General features: G+C 34.2%; 4 protein-coding genes across 7 annotated transcripts; all 4 read right to left on the reverse strand.

Moving 5' to 3' along the window:
• LOC107635601 (probable aldo-keto reductase 2) lies at positions 186–2,760 on the reverse strand. The gene is made up of 5 exons (XM_016339118.2): positions 2,083–2,760; positions 1,555–1,758; positions 1,085–1,257; positions 808–910; positions 186–546 (listed from the first exon to the last, which is right to left on the reverse strand). Exons 1-5 carry the CDS (start codon positions 2,743–2,745, stop codon positions 208–210), a joined length of 1,482 nt encoding a protein of 493 aa, XP_016194604.2. The 5' UTR covers positions 2,746–2,760; the 3' UTR covers positions 186–207.
• On the reverse strand, positions 2,863–4,048 carry LOC110271644 (protein FAR-RED IMPAIRED RESPONSE 1-like). Its single transcript, XM_021122669.1, has 3 exons — positions 3,696–4,048; positions 3,207–3,610; positions 2,863–3,044 (listed from the first exon to the last, which is right to left on the reverse strand). The coding sequence occupies exons 1-3, from the start codon at positions 4,046–4,048 to the stop codon at positions 2,863–2,865; spliced, it is 939 nt and encodes a 312-aa protein (XP_020978328.1).
• LOC107635597 (probable aldo-keto reductase 2) lies at positions 6,225–16,144 on the reverse strand. 4 transcript variants are annotated; one of them, XR_002362072.1, is made up of 6 exons: positions 15,828–16,137; positions 9,622–9,825; positions 9,219–9,391; positions 8,998–9,100; positions 8,180–8,615; positions 6,225–6,306 (listed from the first exon to the last, which is right to left on the reverse strand). XR_002362072.1 is itself a non-coding variant. In XM_021122213.1 (5 exons), the coding sequence occupies exons 1-5, from the start codon at positions 16,038–16,040 to the stop codon at positions 8,277–8,279; spliced, it is 1,032 nt and encodes a 343-aa protein (XP_020977872.1). In that variant the 5' UTR covers positions 16,041–16,138; the 3' UTR covers positions 8,105–8,276. The 4 variants fall into 4 exon arrangements, 3 of the variants coding, with proteins under 3 accessions (XP_020977872.1, XP_016194599.1, XP_020977873.1); XM_021122213.1 differs by lacking the exon at positions 6,225–6,306 and having other exon boundaries at positions 8,105–8,615; positions 15,828–16,138; XM_016339113.2 differs by lacking the exons at positions 6,225–6,306; positions 15,828–16,137 and adding an exon at positions 9,970–10,734 and having other exon boundaries at positions 8,105–8,615.
• Positions 10,825–12,926, reverse strand: LOC107635600 (probable aldo-keto reductase 2). Its single transcript, XM_016339117.2, has 5 exons — positions 12,699–12,926; positions 12,154–12,357; positions 11,822–11,994; positions 11,598–11,700; positions 10,825–11,270 (listed from the first exon to the last, which is right to left on the reverse strand). The coding sequence occupies exons 1-5, from the start codon at positions 12,909–12,911 to the stop codon at positions 10,932–10,934; spliced, it is 1,032 nt and encodes a 343-aa protein (XP_016194603.1). The 5' UTR covers positions 12,912–12,926; the 3' UTR covers positions 10,825–10,931.

Below are 18,786 nucleotides of genomic sequence, written 5' to 3' on the forward strand. Positions count from 1 at the left end.
GAATCATTCAGATATGAAACTTTGCTTCCTTAGTCAAAGATTAATAGTAGAAGGAATGCCATTGCACTTTTGATGTGCTTAACAACTTAAGCCTTTTGTTTTTTTAGACATAGAATTATAGAAACACAAACACATCAAATTATCTGCATCAGAGTTCAAACTTCAAACCACTTAATTAATTAAAAGAACAAATCAACAGCAAGAAAATTAAACATCTTTCCAAGAAGAGAGTGGTGGAGTATCAGAGTTCTTCCATGTACTCAGATCTCCGGCGTATCTATCACCCTTGACAGTGTCCGCGGCAGCAAAGGACTCGAGTTCTGCCATTTCTTGTGGTGCAAGTTTCACAGATAAAGCAGCAATGTGTTGGTTAAAATTGTCAACTTTGGTGGTTCCAGGAATGGGGCAGACATCATTTCCTTGGTGGTGAACCCATGCCAATGCAAGCTGAGATGGAGTGCATCCCTTCTTCGCCGCCATTTCATTAACCCTCTCGAATATAGTCTTGTTCTTCTCCAGATTCTCAGGTTGGAATCTAGGCAGATTCTGTAACAGAACACATAAGATTAACCAAGCTACTTTACTTGTTTAACTTTGTTGATCAAGAAAACTGTATTCTGTTTAATGTGTTCAGTTAGCAATCATCATTATTATATGATATAATGCTAAGTATATAACTAAAGCAAGATCAATACAGAAAATACAGAAAATAATAGTGAGTTCATGATTAAAGTTTGAACTGATGAAAATTTGTAAAAAATGCCAAGGTAGCTCAAGTAATTAGCACTAACTTGTGTTAACACAAACCTGTCTTAAGTCACCCTCAGATAAATTCTCAAGTAACTTTGTTCCTGATGAAAGGAATCCTCTCCCCAGAGGATTATATGCAACAATTCCAATACCAAGTTCCCTGAGAAGTATAAAATTTAGAAGCCATGAAACTATATTGTGGATCATATATTTATATTGATGATATAGGCTAAGATAATCCAATCATATAGATCCTAGTAACTTCTATACAATCTATGCCGTTGGATCATCTTAGTGTTTCAAACATCGAGTTATTCGTTGTCTTAAACTGCACCTGCAAGTTGGAATCACTTCTTCTTCAGCATCTCTTGACCAAAGAGACCATTCTAACTGCACAGCTGATATGGGATGAACAGCATGTGCTCTTCTGATTGTTGAAGCTGAAACCTCGGATAGACCAATGTATTTTATTTTTCCCTCCTCAACAAGCTTCTTAAGCTCACCAATCTTAACTTGAAATTGAAGAAGTGAAAAAGTTGAAGTCATCACACATAAAGTAGTCTATTTTTATTACTTCATGCTCTTAACAATTAACATACTAAATGTCAGTTCCATATAACAGATTGCATTTCCTTAACAACATGATATATTCAATCTTGTTAAGTGATGAATAATTCAAACTTTAGTGTTCACTGAACTAGTTAAATGTGAAATTCAAGGTTATTAATTTCTCGAGTTAACTCGTAAACTCTTATGGTTCAAGTTGACCTAAAGACTTATTTTATCACAGAGAAAGATTCAAACCGTTATTTCGATTGGAACACGTGTATCGATTCGATGTTGGTAATAGAGATCTATGCAATCAATGTCAAGTCTCTTCAAGCTTCCCTCACAGGCAGCTCTCACATATGATGGATCACCACGGTTCTCAAATTTTCCATCATCAGAAATGCGGATACCAAACTTGGTTGCCAATTCAACCTTCTCTCTCACCCCTCCATTCAAAGCCTGTCCCAAATTTCCAAACATTTCATCATAATATCATATGCACAAGCCAAAACAAAATTGTGACATAAATAAGAAATGGCATTATTCATTTATAAAATTCAAACTTGAGAACTTGCTTAAGAAGAATCCATGATCTATAACAGAGAGAAAAGCAACACAAAATCTTGAATCACTCATTATTTTTTTCACTTGGATAAGATCAACTGAACTGTTTATGTCAACTTATCTGTCTCCAATTAAGTCCAAGGATCAGAACAACCAAAAAAAAAAAAAAAATCAAAAGAAAAATCGAAAGGGTAGGTGAATCAAAGCTCAAGTAAGAACCTTTCCAATCAGAATTTCGTTGGTGTGAGGACCATAGACATCAGTGGTATCAAGGAATGTGACACCACTTTGAACAGCATGGTGAATGAGAGCAACCATGTCAGGTTCTGGCTTTGGAGGATCATAATAAGCAGACATTCCCATGCATCCAAGTCCTTGCTGAGATACCTCCAAACCTTGTGATCCCAGTTTCATTCTTCCAACTTTAGTCAGCTTGGTCCTTGCATCGTCCAGAGCAGCATGCAATATGGCTGCTTCCTCGTCACAATTCACGAATTCCTGAGCGACGTTAAAGAAGTGTGTACATAACCCTTTGTATAAGTTACGATTCTCATCCGAACGACTCACGTCGTGACTACTCTTAATGTAGGTGTGCTTGCGCTTTATATTCTTGCTCCAACGAGGGAGAACATAGCAGATAGGTACTCTGTTTACTTTATAAAAGAAAAACACAACAAGACAGTGACAACACAGTATGCCTGAATTCTCAAACATGTTGCACTCACATCGAACTTTCTGAGTCGAACGGTCAAAATAAACGTCGTATGTAATATAGCGAATCTTTTCGTTAGCTAATTTTTCTTCTTCCACCTTCACACAATCCGAGTCACCTTCTTGTGTAACAGCACGGATGGTGCAATCATATCTTTTACGGAACTCCATTTGGATATCCCTAAACATGTTGCTAGTGTATTCCTGTTGAAATTGTCTCTCAATGGTAGAGCTAGATGTACACAGGATAACTCCTCTAGAGTCTGCAGCATCATTTTCCAGTTCTTTCTACTCTTTGTTCCTAAGTACATTGTCGTACTCATAGATGAACTGAATCAAGCTAGTCTTGCTATATAAGAATTTTCCGTAGAATGCGTGCATACTCTCACTCTTTTGCATACTTTTCATAGCAGCCCAAAATTCACCCTTAAAAAAGATTGGAACCCACATCTGTCGGTTGTTGTAAAGTTCTACACAAAACAAATCATTCATAGAGCCAGTTAGACTCAACCAGAAGACCACAATTACATAACCAACAAAAACCGCGAAAAGAATACATTTTCAGAAAACAATACAAGCACATGACAAACATAAGCAATAACGAAGCATGATATAATTTTAAAGTAACGAACCTGATAGCCATGTGTTGTGATCTAGGTTGCACTCATTTATGAATTCAGTCCAATCATCTTTGAATGACTCAACCGAATGAGAATTCCATACAATGTCACTCAATTTAGCATTCAACTCTTTGAACTGAGCATAACCTCTGAGCTTTTGCGATATCTTTTTCAATATGTGCCAGATGCACCATCGGTGGCGTGTATGGGGTAGGACCTTCCTAATTGTACTAAACATGGCCTTGCATTGGTCGCGAGTGATGATTCCCTGTGGCACAATTCCCATGCATTTCACCCATTGCATGAACACCCACTCAAAATTATGAATGTTCTCGTTTCCTAGTAGAGCACAACCAAGAAGAGTGTACTTTCCATGGTGATTGACACCGACAAAAGATACGAACGATAATCCATGCCTACACGAACAACAACCACATGTAAGAACATTTGACTATTACAAAACAAAAAAGTTTTTAACAATTCCACGTAAATACATATTACTTGTTTGTACTATATGTGGTATCAAACAACACCACGTCTCCATAATATTTATACGATGCCCTGCACCTTGCATCTACCCAAAGTACACTCCTAAACTTGTAATCATCGTCAATATTTATTGCATAAAAGAAGTTTGGATTGATCTCTTTCATTCGTATAAAGTAATTTAACATCTCTTTAACATCCGCATTGACACCAATAGACCGGAGTTTGGATGTAATATAATTCCTCACTTCCTTTTCTAAGAAACTCAGGTTCGACGATCCACCAATCTCATTAGCCAGTGTTAAATATGTCTTATTGGGTTGTATGTCAACCTCATCGTTATCTTCAATCACGCATTTAGTATGCATGGTCAACTCTCTATACTCATGGTAGTGCACCGTCTTTTTAGGAGAACATGGATGCGAATGCTTCAATTCTACCTTCAACAACACCTAATCTTTCTTCTCTCTATCAAACTTCACATATATCTTTGCTCTACATCCCATGGCTGCAATCGTTTTCTTCCGTGTTGCTTCTTTCGCACGAGACTCGCGAAAACCCTCCCGATTACAATGAATAGATTGGTTAATTGGTTTCTTGAATTCCTTTATCGTCCTGTCAAATGTTGTGGTCCTAATTTTACTTATGAAACCGACTTTTTTTGCATAGGTCGCATAAAATTCTTGTGCCAGCCAACTCTTGGTATTTCTTCTTTGCAAAGGCCACTGTGATCCGGTAACTGTATATCAATTCACAACAAATATCACTTAATGACACAAATGATTAATAGTGAATTCTAAAATCTCGTTATTGTTAAATCAACAATAAATTACAATTTGAACTTCATGACTCAGTTTCGTCTCATCACTTTCTAGCTCAGTAACGCCCATAACTTCCATGATCTGCAATCGAACACAAACAAATAAAGCCAAACAAAAGAACCAAACCAAATATCGTACCAAAAAGTAAATATAAAAAAAATAAACAACCAATCAATGACCAAAAAAATTCAGATAAACATGCAATAAGAGACATTCAATTATATTAAATCATCCAACAAAAAATAACCATCTCAAATTTTTTATTTTTAAAACTCCAATATATTAACATAAAATCAACATTTTTGTTTATATTACATGTATAATGATTTAAAAAAAAATGTTATTATTACTTTTCATCTTTCATCGGAATTGTTATGAATGCAACTCCAAAAAAGTAATAGGTATAACAACAAATACACATAAAATATAATAGAATAAACCATTTACATTAAGAACAAACATCTCATTTGTATGAAAAATAAACATTTTCATGCAAATAAAATCTTCGCTGCATACCTTGTCATCACGTTGACCTTCCACAAGGCATAAATTCACAATGTTGCCATTTGAATGGGTAGAATGGTCATGTAGGAGGATGGGGCATTAGAACTTCCTTCATCCATTGATGACTCCGTCAACAGTCCCAATAGCACGCCTTCAACCCCAAACACGGTAATGAGCTTGGGATAGCAGCAGTGGCGACCACCTTGGTGACCACGAGACAACAGTTGCGGCGGCGGTCCTAGTGTCGTGAATCGGACGGAAGGAGCACAGGATCGTGAAGGAAACACACCGGCTACGGCTGCGTCTGCACGGGTGCAGTAGGGGACAGCGGCGTTCTCGGAAGGAAAGGCACCTCGTCACAAAGCTGTCTCCGCGCGAAGACAGCGAATTGTGGATGTGAACCAGAGAGGGGCTGTGTAGGCTACGCGACGGCCATTAGAATGAATTTATGGTGGGATTGGGAGTAACCGTAGTAGTATGAATGTGTTTAGATATTAATCCTAATTTTCAAATTTTAAAATCTGATAATAATTAATTAATTAAGAATTTGAATTTTAAAATGGACTTTGCTAGGTTTGTGAATAATATGAATAATGGGCTTTAAAATTGGTCCAATAAAGTAAAAATGCACTACATTCTTAAATTATCCACCTAAATCTTAATATTAGGATAATCATCTGTATACCTAGTGAATTGAACATCCGATATATTAATTATTTACATTGTTTAGAATTTTCATTGTCTACCTATACATTTTTCTTTTAAAATTAGTTTTACCTTCCTTTTTTAATCTGTTGTTCGCGTTGTTTACTATATGCAGTTTTACCTTCCTTTTTTAATCTGTTGTTCGCGTTGTTTACTGTATGCGTATGCGTTGTTTCCCTATACTTCCTCATATCCTATTATTAATCATTCATTTCATTAGAAAACATTACGACCGATGAGGATTAGTTTATGACTATCTCCATGTTGAGTAGTAGTTACAACACTTGGATAAAATATATTATTTTTATCCAAGATTATGTGCCACTGTATATATTTAAGGTTCCCATTGTCGGGTTACATTTGTTCTTGATTCGAATATTTCAAGACTTTTTTTTTTCAGTAGGTACAAAATAAAATAAATTATCTGTAAGAGAATATGCCCTAGGTCAAATCATTTGTAAGGACAAATCAATAAGAAGAAACTTGAAAATTTGATGCTACTAAATACCGGAAATTTTTTTGGTGAGGAATAAAGTCAGGTAAAAAGTAAAGATTGTAACTAAATATTTGAGGAGAGTGTGCAATGCACATGATATCTTGGCAAATGATTCGATGGTCACAGAACGTTTGAACCATTAAATGGTTCCAGAACACAAATATATTTTTTAAGTTTTTTTAATAACTGTTAAATAGTTTTTTTTTAATTTTAATTACAAATTAACTCCATATATTTTATTTAATCATAAAAATTATTTTTTATTTTATAAATTATTATTTTATCATTAATCTATTATGTTTATTAACAATCAAAAACAAAAACAATAACGAATTAGATCTTCCATTGATTGTAATAAACTTTTTGGTTATTCCAATCGATTAAAAGATTATATTTGATCCGTGACGTTCGTCCAGGATTGTGAAATCGTGTTTCTTTGAAAATCAATCGATTGGATTATCAAAACAATCGATTGAATTTCAGGTTTCCCATAACTCAATCGATTGGACTACAGGTTGTTATCACAAAACAATAGATTGAAAATTGCAAGACAGCATGGTTTTCGCAAAAATCAATCGATTGGTCATATTACACAATCAATTGCACGATGATTAAAATGTGGGTTTTTAATAATTCAATCGATTGCTTATACTACCCAATTGATTGAATGCTTTAAAACAACCTGAGGTCTCACAATTCAATCGATTGGTTGTGTTACCCAATCGATTGAAGTCATCAAAACAACATGGATTTGCCGAATTCAATCGATTGGTTGTGCTATCCAGTAAATGGTACATATGGTACATAAAAGACATATAAAATTGATTAACCATCACTTACAATTCCTAGGCACAAAAGTCACAAGTCTATTCAAATATATTCATTTATCCAAAAGAGAGAATGCATAACCAATTACCCTAAAGAAGAGTCCCATTCATTTATGCAGTCAATCACATTTACATGCTCAAGTGAATAAGCTCAAGAAGACAATGTTATAAGAATGCAAAATTGATATCACAATTCTAAGATCTGAATATAGCTAAAACTAAAAGACGGATGAGACGCAATTCTTAGGGGATTAGGATCAGCCTCAATTCTTTCCATTAATATCAAGTTCTAGATATACAATTGCAAGATCTAGAAGTATGATTTGCGTAAATTATAATTTGAAGAAATGAGATTTCTTCAAATGAATATGAAAGAGTATCTAAATCAAAATAAAACCTTAAAAATTGAAGATAGAATTTTAAAGATAAGATAGATGAATAATAAGATAATAATTTATAAAAACGATAACAAAATTGAAATAGGCGTAGTACACACTTCAATCGATTGGGCAGCAAATCCATATTGTTTTGATGAATTCAATCGATTGGTTAACACAACCAATCGATTGAATTGTGAGACCTCAGGTTGTTTTGAAGCATTCAATCGATTGGGTAGTATAAACAATCGATTAAATTATAAAAAACCCACATTTTAGTCATCGTTCAATCGATTGGATAATATGACCAATCGATTGATTTTTGCGAAAACCATGCTGCCTTGCAATTTTCAATCGATTGTTTTGTGATAACAACCTGTAGTCCAATCGATTGAGTTATGGGAAACCTGAAATTCAATCGATTGTTTTGATAATCCAATCGATTGATTTTCAAAGAAACACGATTTCACCGTCCTGGACGAACGTTACGGATCAAATATAATCTAAGTTTATTACGATCAATAGAAGATTTAATTCGTTATTGTTTTTGTTTTTGATTGTTAATAAACATAATAGATTAATAATAAAATAATAATTTATAAAATAAAAAATAATTTTTATGATTAAATAAAATATATGAGGTTAATTTGTAATTAAAATTAGAAAATGACTATTTAGCAGTTATTAAAAAAACTTAAAAAACATGTTTTGTTCTAGGACCATTTAATGGTCCAAACGTTCTGGGACCATCAAATCCGGTGCCTGATATCTTTATTTCAAAAGGGAAAACGTGTCCCAAAAACATTAAATACCAAAGGTGCAGGGCTATATATATCTATATCAGTATAAGCACTGATGCAACTTAACTAAACATCTTTCCAAGAAGAAAGTGGTGGAGTATCAGAGTTCTTCCATGTAGTTATATCACTTGCGTATCTATCACCCTTGACAGCATCCGCAGCAGCGAAGGACTCGAGTTCTGTCATTTCTTGCGGTGTAAGTTTCACAGACAAAGCACCAATGTTTTGGTTAAGATTGTCAATCTTGGTGGTTCCAGGAATGGGACACACATCATTTCCTTGGTGGTGAACCCATGCTAATGCAAGCTGCGACGGGGTGCATCCCTTCTTAGCTGCCATTTCATTAACCCTCTCAAATATAGTCTTGTTCTTCTCTAGGTTCTCAGGTTGGAATCTAGGCATATACTGCAGTAGAACACATAAGATAAGATTGATATGTAGGCACCAATGTAACCTTCTTATAACATGCAATATCAAGCTGTTTTGAGGAGGAAAAAGTAGAATCATAAACAAAATAGTTTTTACTATAATTAAATTGAATGCAGCACCATACACAAAGCTTAATCAAGGTAATTTACTGATTTATTTATCCATGGTGAATTGGTGATTGAGAAAACTGTATTCTGTTTAATGTCCTTGGTACTGGTTAAGCAATCCTATAACATCAGATTCAATCGATTATTTGCATTCAACTTTGAGTGACTATCTCTAGGTACAGAAACTAACAAGGATACTGAATTATGAAAATGCAAAAGTAATTAAAGCTATGGATTTATTTTACACAAACCTTTCTGAAGTCATTCTCAGACAAATTCTCAATCAATTTTGTTCCTGATGAAAGGAATCCTCTCCCAAGAGGACTATATGCCACAATTCCAATTCCAAGTTCCCTGGCAAGGAAAATATTTAGAACTTGCGAAAGGCTAGACTCAATATGATTATGATATATTAGAATTTCGAGTTAGAGAAGAAAAACTTAACATAAAGTCTTTACATTAAATCACACACCTGCAAGTTGGAACTATCTCTTCCTCAACATCTCTTGACCAAAGAGACCACTCCAACTGCACTGCTGTTATGGGATGAACAGCATGCGCTCTTCGGATTGTTGAAGCTGACGCCTCAGATAAACCAATGTATTTTATTTTTCCCTCCTCAACAAGCTTCTTAAGCTCCCCAATCTTAATTTGAAATTAAGAAAACAAAAGGAAAACATTTGAACTCACCAAACATGTACTATCATATATGTAACCAAATAGTCAAATTTCATTACTTTATCCTCTTTAACATTAACAATGATAGTGAAACTTGAAAGCAGAGAATTTTATGACAACAAATACATAGTATATTCTAATTTCTAAAGAACAATTGAGGTTCTCATATACAAAGTAGCACAGAGAAAGATTCAAACCGTGACTTCAATTGGAACACGAGTATCGATTCGATGTTGGTAATAGAGATCAATGCAATCAATGTCAAGCCTCTTCAAGCTTCCCTCACAAGCAGCTCTCACATATGATGGATCTCCACGGATCTCAACTTTAAAACCATCAGACATGCTGATTCCAAACTTGGTTGCCAATTCAACCTTCTCTCTCACCCCTCCCTTCAAAGCCTGTATAAAATTCCAAAGATCAAGTCTAGTGTGTATATTCAACCCTAATTTCTCTAATTCAGACCATGGATTAATACACCATAAAGAATCGAAGAATCAAAAGAAAACCAAAAAGGGTAGCTGAATCAAAGCTCAAGTTGGAACCTTTCCAAGTAGAATCTCGTTGGTGTGAGGACCATATACATCAGAGGTATCAAGGAATGTAACACCACTTTGTGCAGCATAGTGAATGAGAGAAATCATGTCAGGTTCTGGCTTTGGAGGTCCATAGAAAGCAGACATTCCCATGCATCCAAGTCCTTGCTGAGACACCTCCAAGCCCTGTGACCCCAGCTTCATTCTTCCAACTTTGGCCATGGCTGTGGTGTGATGCTGTGCTTCCAAAGAGTGATGAAGAATGTGTCTGTCTATTTGGATTCCCTGAACTGAAAGAATGCTCTAATTCTATGTCTTACTCATATAAACTACTTGTGATTGTAATTTAATCTTTATATAACAGTTGTCTCCGTTTATTGGCACTTCGCATAGAACTTTGGATAAAATTATACTTCTTCTGACTTGTAACCATCGAACTCTAGACCCACTTCGATATTTTCAGGGTAGCGACAGTGGGAAGTGGACCCCACTTTGATATTTTCTTAGTAGCATTGTAAAAGTTACTTTACACTTAGGATAATAGGACAAAGGACATGCTTGATTAGGGAAAAAAAAATACATCATTTTTATAGTTGAATTTTTAGGTATAAATAATGTTTTGTGGTTGCAGAATACACTTGTCTGGTTTTGGTATTTATATTTTATAAGTTTTTTTGCTTCAAAACATTTAAAAGTTGTATATTTGGTCTTAGTTATTTAAAAGGTTAAATGCTGACGCAACAAATTAAATGTTGCATACTTTGTTTTGTTAGACATGCATATGTACACACCTGAAGTTTTCTGCAATGTAGTTGGTTCAAATCAATAGCAAGAAACTTAGAAAGGTGAATGCAATCAAATTCCTTCGAAAAAAACAAGGGATGTTCCTTATCTGATATTAAGAATAACAAACCAATAACAAATAGCAAAGAGTTCAATAATATATAATAGTGTAAGTAATGCACTTAAATCTAAACAGGTTTCCAAGAAGAAAGTGGTGGAGTGTTAGCTTTCTTCCATGTAGTTATATTCTCCGGATATCTGTCACCCTTCACAGCATCCGTGGCAGCGAAGGACTCGAGTTCTGTCATTTCTTGTGGCGTAAGTTTCACAGACAAGGCAGCAATGTTTTGATTAAAGTTCTCAACTTTAGTGGTTCCAGGAATGGGGCACACATCATTTCCTTGGTGGTGAACCCATGCCAATGCAAGCTGAGATGGAGTGCATCCCTTCTTTGCCGCCATTTCATTGACCCTCTCGAATATAGTCTTGTTCTGCTCCAGGTTTTCTGGTTGGAATCTAGGCATAAACTGCAACAAGAACACAAGAATATGTCAGGTATCATTGATGGATATTTGAAAATTTTCCAAGGCAATATTCCAAACTATACTAATTTAGGCCATGGTGAATAAGAAATTTAATTCTTATTGATGTTTTTCAGTTAATGCAGATAAATACAGAAAATATCAATGAATTGTGCAAATAATATTAATAGGTATTGGTGAAGAAAACCAAGGTTAGAAGATGTGAATGTCACTCTCTCTAGGTACATACATAAGCAGAATCATGATAATTATGATTATAGAAATGCATATGTTAATTAACATGAATTTCTGTAATAGCAAGTATTGACAAACCTTTCGGTAGTCATCCTGAGACAAATTATCAAGCAACTTTGATCCGTTTGTAAAGAATCCGCGGCCAAGAGGACTATATGCAACAATTCCAATACCAAGTTCTCTGAGATGGAACAATTTTAGAAGCCATGAATTCAAACATTGTATCATGATGGTTTAGTCCTAGAAAGAGAATTGCTTGTTGACAAAAAACAAAATGAAATAATGGGATGGGATGAACACACCTGCATGTTGGAACTATTTCTTCCTCCACATCTCTTGACCAAAGAGACCATTCAATTTGAACAGCTGTGATGGGATGAACAGCATGTGCTCTTCTGATTGTTGAAGCTGAAGCCTCAGACAAACCAATGTATTTTACTTTTCCCTCCTCAACAAGTTTCTTAAGCTCTCCAATCTTAATGAAAATCACAAAGGAAAAAGAGTCAAGTCATTAGAGTATATACATGTATTTAACTTTTCATTAGAGTGAAAAACTAGTCTATAATCTATCTCTATTTTCATTGTTTCAATAACCTCAAAGAAGCAAAAGCCAAATCAAAGAGAAAATCCAAACCGTGACTTCAATTGGAACTTTAGTATCAATTTGATGTTGGTAATAGAGATCAATGCAATCAATATCAAGTCTCTTCAAGCTTCCTTCACAAGCAGCTCTGACGTATGCCGGATCGCCACGGCTACTGAATTTTCCATCATCAGAAAAGATTACTCCAAACTTGGTTGCAATTTCAGATTTCTCCCTCATCCCTCCCTTCAAAGCCTGTCTCCATGTATGTCACCAACTTAGTCATAGGATCATATGCATGCTCAAAGCAAAGCAAAACTTTTAACTAAATCAAAGACACATGATAAATAAAAAAAATACAAGCCAGACATCTCAAAATCATTCTAGAGAAGGAAACACATGATAAATGTTCATATCATATTAAGAAGTTAGTGGATCTAATTCAACTCCAAAAACTAGCTCATGATATTCAATTTTCTCTACTTTGTTTAATAGATGTCTGCTTTTATAGCTCAAACCAAAGATTTTTCATATCAGGAAAAGAGAATCAAAAGAAAAACCAAAAAGGGTAGGTGAATCAAAGTTCAAGTAGGAACCTTTCCAATAAGCATTTCATTGGTGTGAGGACCATAGAAATCAGAGGTGTCAAGGAATGTGACACCACTATGAATAGCATGGTGAATGAGAGCAATCATGTCAGGTTCTGGCTTTGGGGGTCCATAGAATGCAGACATTCCCATGCAACCAAGTCCTTGTTGAGACACCTCTAAGCCCTGTGACCCCAGCTTCATTCTTCCAACTTTAGCCATTGATCTGTTGTGATTGTGTGCTTCCAACTATGTTGCTGTCATATAAATAGGCTTAAGATTGTGAAACTGTTAAAGGATAAAATAAGATGAAAGTTGGTGACCGTTTCCTTGTTTGGTAAAAATGGTATATGTAAAATAAAATGAATGTCTTTCACTTCTGCTTTCCTTATTTGAAAGTTGTTTCTATATGGTTGTTTAATTCTACTGCTGACTTGTTCTAGTGTTCTACTGCTGAAGAAAATTGACAACTTGAATTTCAAAGAGTTGGTAACTTCCTGTAAAAATTTGATACTCAAAATATTATTTTATTGTCTTCACTCTTTATCATCTCTTTATAGTGGGGCAAGTGGATTGAACACTCCAATTTTTCAGCACCAAATAGTACTCCTGTTTGGGAAATGATATTTAAATCCTATTTTCATTTTCTTTCTTCTATTTCCATTGCTGCTTCTTCTTTCTTCTTATATTTTGTGCTTCATAGTTTATACGGTTGTTAACTCCTCATCATATTGAAATCAACAACAATCACTTTGGACAGGAGAACTTGTGAGCCTTTGACAGTAACATTAATCAAAGAGTGCATTGATCTTTATTTTTTGGTGATGTGTTTGATATTTATTTAAAACTAAATTATATTTTTCTGGTAGAGTAATCAAAAGATGAACTTCACCTTCTCTCAAATGTTAATAGGACCGTTCACTTAAAAATTTGCACTTTGACAGTTGAATACATGATCTGAAGAGAGCACCATACATGGAGCAACTTCTATTACTTAAAAATATATTGTTCAGATATTTCAGAAAAATTACAAATCCACATATCATTTGGTTGTGAAAATTCACTCCCAAATTAGTCAAAGATTATTATAATATGCAACTAAATAGTGCTAATTTCCAAGGCAACAATCACAATTCTTATTAGTAGTAAAAGATACATGCATATATATGTCATTGCTCCTTTTTCATGAACTGTTTTTGTTTTCCTAAGACATACATGTATACACATGAAGTTATTAGTAATGAAGTTGAAGCCATTTGAAAGGGAAAATCAACAAGAAACTTCAAAGGTTGATGCAACAAAATTCTACTAGAAAACTAGGTGTATCCCTCATACAGAATACATTATTAGGTACCAACACTCAAAATTAAACAACAAATACCAAAATACAAGGGTGCCTAATAGTACAAGTCATGACTTGATTAAACAGCCTTCCAAGAAGAAAGTGGTGGGGTATCAGAGGTCTTCCATGTAGCGATATCATTACCATATCTATCGCCTTTGACAGCATCCGCAGCAGCAAAGGACTCGAGCTCTGCCATTTCTTGTGGTGTAAGTTTCACAGACAAAGCACCAATGTTTTGATTAAAGTTCTCAACTTTAGTGGTTCCAGGAATGGGGCATACATCATTTCCTTGGTGGTGAACCCATGCCAATGCGAGCTGCGACGGGGTGCATCCCTTCTTTGCAGCCATTTCATTGACCCTCTCGAATATAGTCTTGTTCGCCTCCAAGTTCTCAGGTTGGAATCTAGGCATATTCTGCAACATAAGGCACAAGACATAAGAATATATCATTGTATCTGATGAACATTGAAATAATATATATACAAGGAAGGTTGAATATGAAAATGCATTAGTGATTGCCATGAATTTCTGAAATAATTAAGCAATCAGACAAACCTTCCGGTAGTCACCCTCAGGCAAATTCTCAATCAATTTTGATCCTGATGAAAGGAATCCTCTCCCAAGAGGACTATATGCAACAATTCCAATACCAAGTTCCCTGAAAGCAACAAATTTAGAAGCCATGAATATAGACATTGTATCATGTTGTCTTATCAGAAGTACTAAACAGAAAATTCTAAGGTAACATGACATGTTTCGGATATTAATTCGCAGACAGAGCTATAATGCACTGAGAAGAAATTGGTGCATTGATCTTAACATAATTTTGCACAGATAACTTCTATTGATTCTATATTACTGGATCATCATAGTCTATCAAACACCAAGTCATTCCCTTAAAACGCACCTGCAAGTTGGAATTATGTCTTCCTCGACATCTCTTGACCACAGCGACCACTCCAACTGCACGGCCGTTATGGGATGAACAGCATGTGCTCTTCTGATAGTTGAAGCTGAGGCCTCAGATAGACCAATGTACTTTATTTTTCCCTCCTCAACAAGCTTCTTAAGCTCACCAATCTTAATTAAAATTAAATAGGAAACGGGTTAGGCCACCATAAACAATTAGTATATTTTCATGATCTCATGTTGAAACTTGGAACTAGAAGCATTATAGATTTATAGGATTCTAAAAGTCAATTGGGATCTCATATAATTAAGAAAATAAGATAAAGATGATGTTCATTGAATTGGTCAAATTCTAGCACACTCCATGCTCTGGAAATGAGGTGATGAGTTCAAAGTATGTATACAAAAACTAATTCACACAAACATTTCTCAATCTAGAGCAAGAGAAAGGATCAAACCGTGACTTCAACCGGAACACTTGTATCGATTCGGTGTTGGTAATAGAGATCAATGCAATCAATATCAAGTCTCTTCAAGCTTCCTTCACAAGCAGCTCTCACATATGCTGGATCTCCACGAACCACAAATTTCCCCTCACTATAGGTGGCTCCGAATTTGGTTGCCAATTCAACCTTCTCTCTTATCCCTCCCTTCAAAGCCTGCCCCAAAATTTCATGATGCAGATAAACCATCACTTAGTCATTATCAAATAAAAAAGCCAAAGCAAACATTTAACATAAAAAGACATGATATCTCAACATATAAGGTCAATTTCAACAACATAGTATAGAAAGTAGAAACAGAAACAGACACTTGTAGCTAGGAGAAAGAAGCATCAAAAGAAAACAAAAAAGGGTATCTGAATCAAGGTTCAAGTAGGAACCTTTCCAAGTAGAATTTCATTGGTGTGAGGGCCATAGACATCAGAAGTGTCGAGGAAAGTGACCCCACTTTGAACAGCATGGTGAATGAGAGAAATCATGTCAGGTTCTGGCTTTGGAGGTCCATAGAAAGCAGACATTCCCATGCATCCAAGTCCTTGTTGAGACACTTCCAAGCCTTGTGACCCCAGCTTCATTCTTCCAACTTTAGCCATTGCTATGTTTGTGATGATGGTGTGTGCTTGCAACTATGATCAGTGTCCAAAGAGTGAATGAAGTATTTTGAATCCTGAGCTGTGTTGCTTAAATAGCCTGAAATTATTGCTAATTAATTATCATTCATTACAAATAATATATAATTTTTTATTGAAAAATTTAATAGAACATTGTTGCACCGCTTGTATGAATTACTCTTGACGTATGTTATTGCGTTAACTGTGCTTGAAATTTATTCATTTGACGTATGTACATACTTAAAATGTTGTCGTATTTGATATTGTTACCGACACTTTCAGCTTTAAGATGTTATGATTATTGTTGACTTTGACTTTTCTTATGTTTTTTAGTATTTAATATTTATAATTGGTTGATATTTCGATTGGGATTTGCCCCCGTAGAAATTCAGTTTTGAAAACCAAGTTCTATTTGGCTTCTCCTTAAAAAATTAGACAAGGTTTTTGGTAGCTATTATTATTATGTTGAGGTCTTGTAGTAAGGTTATACACTTATACTAAACTAGATCACCATAATCCATAGGAATTCAAAATGTTTGGTTTATTGTTATTTCTAGTCTTGTCGTCGCGAATCGGAACTCTATTTAAGAGTTTATTATTGGCTAATGAGTTGGTGCATACATAAGTCAGGATTCAAACTTTTGACACTTGCTTAAACCGACTAATGAACTAACCACTAAACCAACCCAACTTGGTTAGTAAAAATATTTCTAAATAATTCGTCACGAACTTGATTTTAACCATGAGTTTAGGATCTAGTATTTTTGTAAGAAAATATTATTTATATACTAAAATTAGTTATCAAAATTAACTATCAATATATGTATATAAATACATATGTTATTTAATTTTTTTTCAATAAGTATATATATTTTAATATATATTTTAAAATAATGATCGATTTTTTAATGATTGATTTTGTTATATACCAAACATAGTTAATTTTTGTTTGTGTATAAAATTTAGGCTTAAATATATATATTTTTTTATCCACGGTATCCTTCCATCCGATAGGTCAAGGACTAACCCGTCGCGGATCTGACCAATTGATTGCTGCATGCACAATGTAGGATTTGAACCCCTGATATTTACTTAAGCGGATGAGTGAGCTGACCACTCATGTCACGACCCAATCTGGGTGTGACTGGCGCTTAGAAAAATCTTCCCAATCAAGCCTCAGAAATCGATATTACAGAAAACAGAATAAATAAAATTTTCATTTATACTAAAAGGCAATACATTCTCAGCATCATATTTAAAACATACTCAGCATATTTACAGAAAATTTGACTTTAATATTTACAGCAAAGCATGGTCTATTAGTTTCATCTACTAGAATATTTACAAAGCAACATATTCAAGTCACTAAAGTCGGATCCTACTTGTGTCACTTGGAGCAGTTTAAAACTATTTACACAAAACATTAAGCCATTGAATAGTAAAGAGCTCACCAACACAAACAAAACTAGAGCAGAACGGATAAAGTTGGATTAGGATCAAGGCCCATATCTCAAAAAAATGAAAGAATAATAGAATGAGTTTTGCAACTCAATGAGTAAATAGAGCATTCATAATCCCACGAGAAACAATTGTATAAATAATTAATTTTTAGTCAAAATAAATTCACTTTAATAATAGCGTTAAAAATATAGTCAAACATAATGATAATTATTTATATACATCAAATATTCAAACGAACTTTCTTATTTTATATAAATATAAACGAAAGGTTATCTAATTCAAAAAAGTCAAAATAACAGACAGAAATCACACTTAGATTGTTTTTCTTTGTGTGAATTCTGAAACAAATATGCTCTACTGATTTTGTGGATATGAAACAGACAAGTACCATTTTTCATTCATATGTACGTAAAAGTACAATTATATATTGACATGGGTGCACCAAGTCTAGCGCTTACTGCCGCTAGCTGCAATTTCTGTCATAGAGCCTTCCAAAATATTTTGACATACGAATCATGATCAAACTAAAGTTGTCAAACAAATCAATAAATGCATTATCAATTCAGAATACTAACTTTAGATTCAAAGTGTATATGCAAGATAATATTTACTTTATAATTTAATTCTCAAATGACAATTTTAGTAAGAGTGAATACTCCACCCGGCCCCTGACAATTACCTCGAAAGGACAACGAGGTCCCAAAAGAAAATAACCAACTCGGTCCCTGATTTTTTTTTGGGACTGGTTAGCTCTTGTGCTAAAAAAAATAACATTGACTTTTTTTTTGCATAAGGGTCTCGTTGTCCTTCTGAAGTAGTTGTCAGAGGTTGGGTTGGATTTTTTTTTTGTTAAGGGCCTCGTTGTCTTTTGAGGTAATTGTCAGAGGCTGTTTAGAGTTTTTTTCCTTTTATTAATTTCAACACAAAATATTATGTCTCAAGTGAAATTTTTTTCGTAAAATATTTAACATAAACATCATGTTGACAAATAAGTTAGTAAATAATTAAATAATAAATTTTAAAATTATTTTTAATAATTATAAAAATGATACAATGCTAAAATTTAACTACGGATACAAAATTTACTCAGACTAAAATCCAAGAGAAAAAATTTTACTCCACAGATTCCAATAAGTAAAAAGAATGATTTCTTTGAGAATCTAATATCACAAACATAACAATAATAATTCTAATAAATTAATCTTAACATCAATTAATATAATATAACCTATATACCCAAAAATTTCAAATTCTATTTTTATATATC

This window comes from Arachis ipaensis, chromosome B04 (assembly GCF_000816755.2).
Source record: "Arachis ipaensis cultivar K30076 chromosome B04, Araip1.1, whole genome shotgun sequence".
NCBI classification, from domain to species: Eukaryota; Viridiplantae; Streptophyta; class Magnoliopsida; order Fabales; family Fabaceae; genus Arachis; species Arachis ipaensis.

Excerpts from the sequence above, each read along its gene's own strand:
- LOC107635597 (XM_021122213.1), bottom strand. The coding sequence starts at position 16,040 with ATGGCTAAAGTTGGAAGAATGAAGCTGGGGTCACAAGGCTTGGAAGTG. Across the intron at positions 9,392-9,621 it reads GTGTTCCAATTGAAGTCACG|ATTGGGGAGCTTAAGAAGCT; the intron begins GTTTGAATCTTT and ends TTTCAAATTAAG. Across the intron at positions 9,101-9,218 it reads GAGATAGTTCCAACTTGCAG|GGAACTTGGAATTGGAATTG; the intron begins GTGTGTGATTTA and ends TTTCCTTGCCAG.
- LOC110271644 (XM_021122669.1), bottom strand. The coding sequence starts at position 4,048 with ATGCATACTAAATGCGTGATTGAAGATAACGATGAGGTTGACATACAA. Across the intron at positions 3,611-3,695 it reads ACCACATATAGTACAAACAA|GCATGGATTATCGTTCGTAT; the intron begins GTAATATGTATT and ends TTGTTCGTGTAG. Across the intron at positions 3,045-3,206 it reads TCACAACACATGGCTATCAG|AACTTTACAACAACCGACAG; the intron begins GTTCGTTACTTT and ends TGTTTTGTGTAG.
- LOC107635601 (XM_016339118.2), bottom strand. The coding sequence starts at position 2,745 with ATGGAGTTCCGTAAAAGATATGATTGCACCATCCGTGCTGTTACACAA. Across the intron at positions 1,258-1,554 it reads GTGTTCCAATCGAAATAACG|ATTGGTGAGCTTAAGAAGCT; the intron begins GTTTGAATCTTT and ends TTTCAAGTTAAG. Across the intron at positions 547-807 it reads CTGAGGGTGACTTAAGACAG|AATCTGCCTAGATTCCAACC; the intron begins GTTTGTGTTAAC and ends GTTCTGTTACAG.
- LOC107635600 (XM_016339117.2), bottom strand. The coding sequence starts at position 12,911 with ATGGCTAAAGTTGGAAGAATGAAGCTGGGGTCACAGGGCTTAGAGGTG. Across the intron at positions 11,995-12,153 it reads AAGTTCCAATTGAAGTCACG|ATTGGAGAGCTTAAGAAACT; the intron begins GTTTGGATTTTC and ends ATTTTCATTAAG. Across the intron at positions 11,271-11,597 it reads CTCAGGATGACTACCGAAAG|TTTATGCCTAGATTCCAACC; the intron begins GTTTGTCAATAC and ends TTCTTGTTGCAG.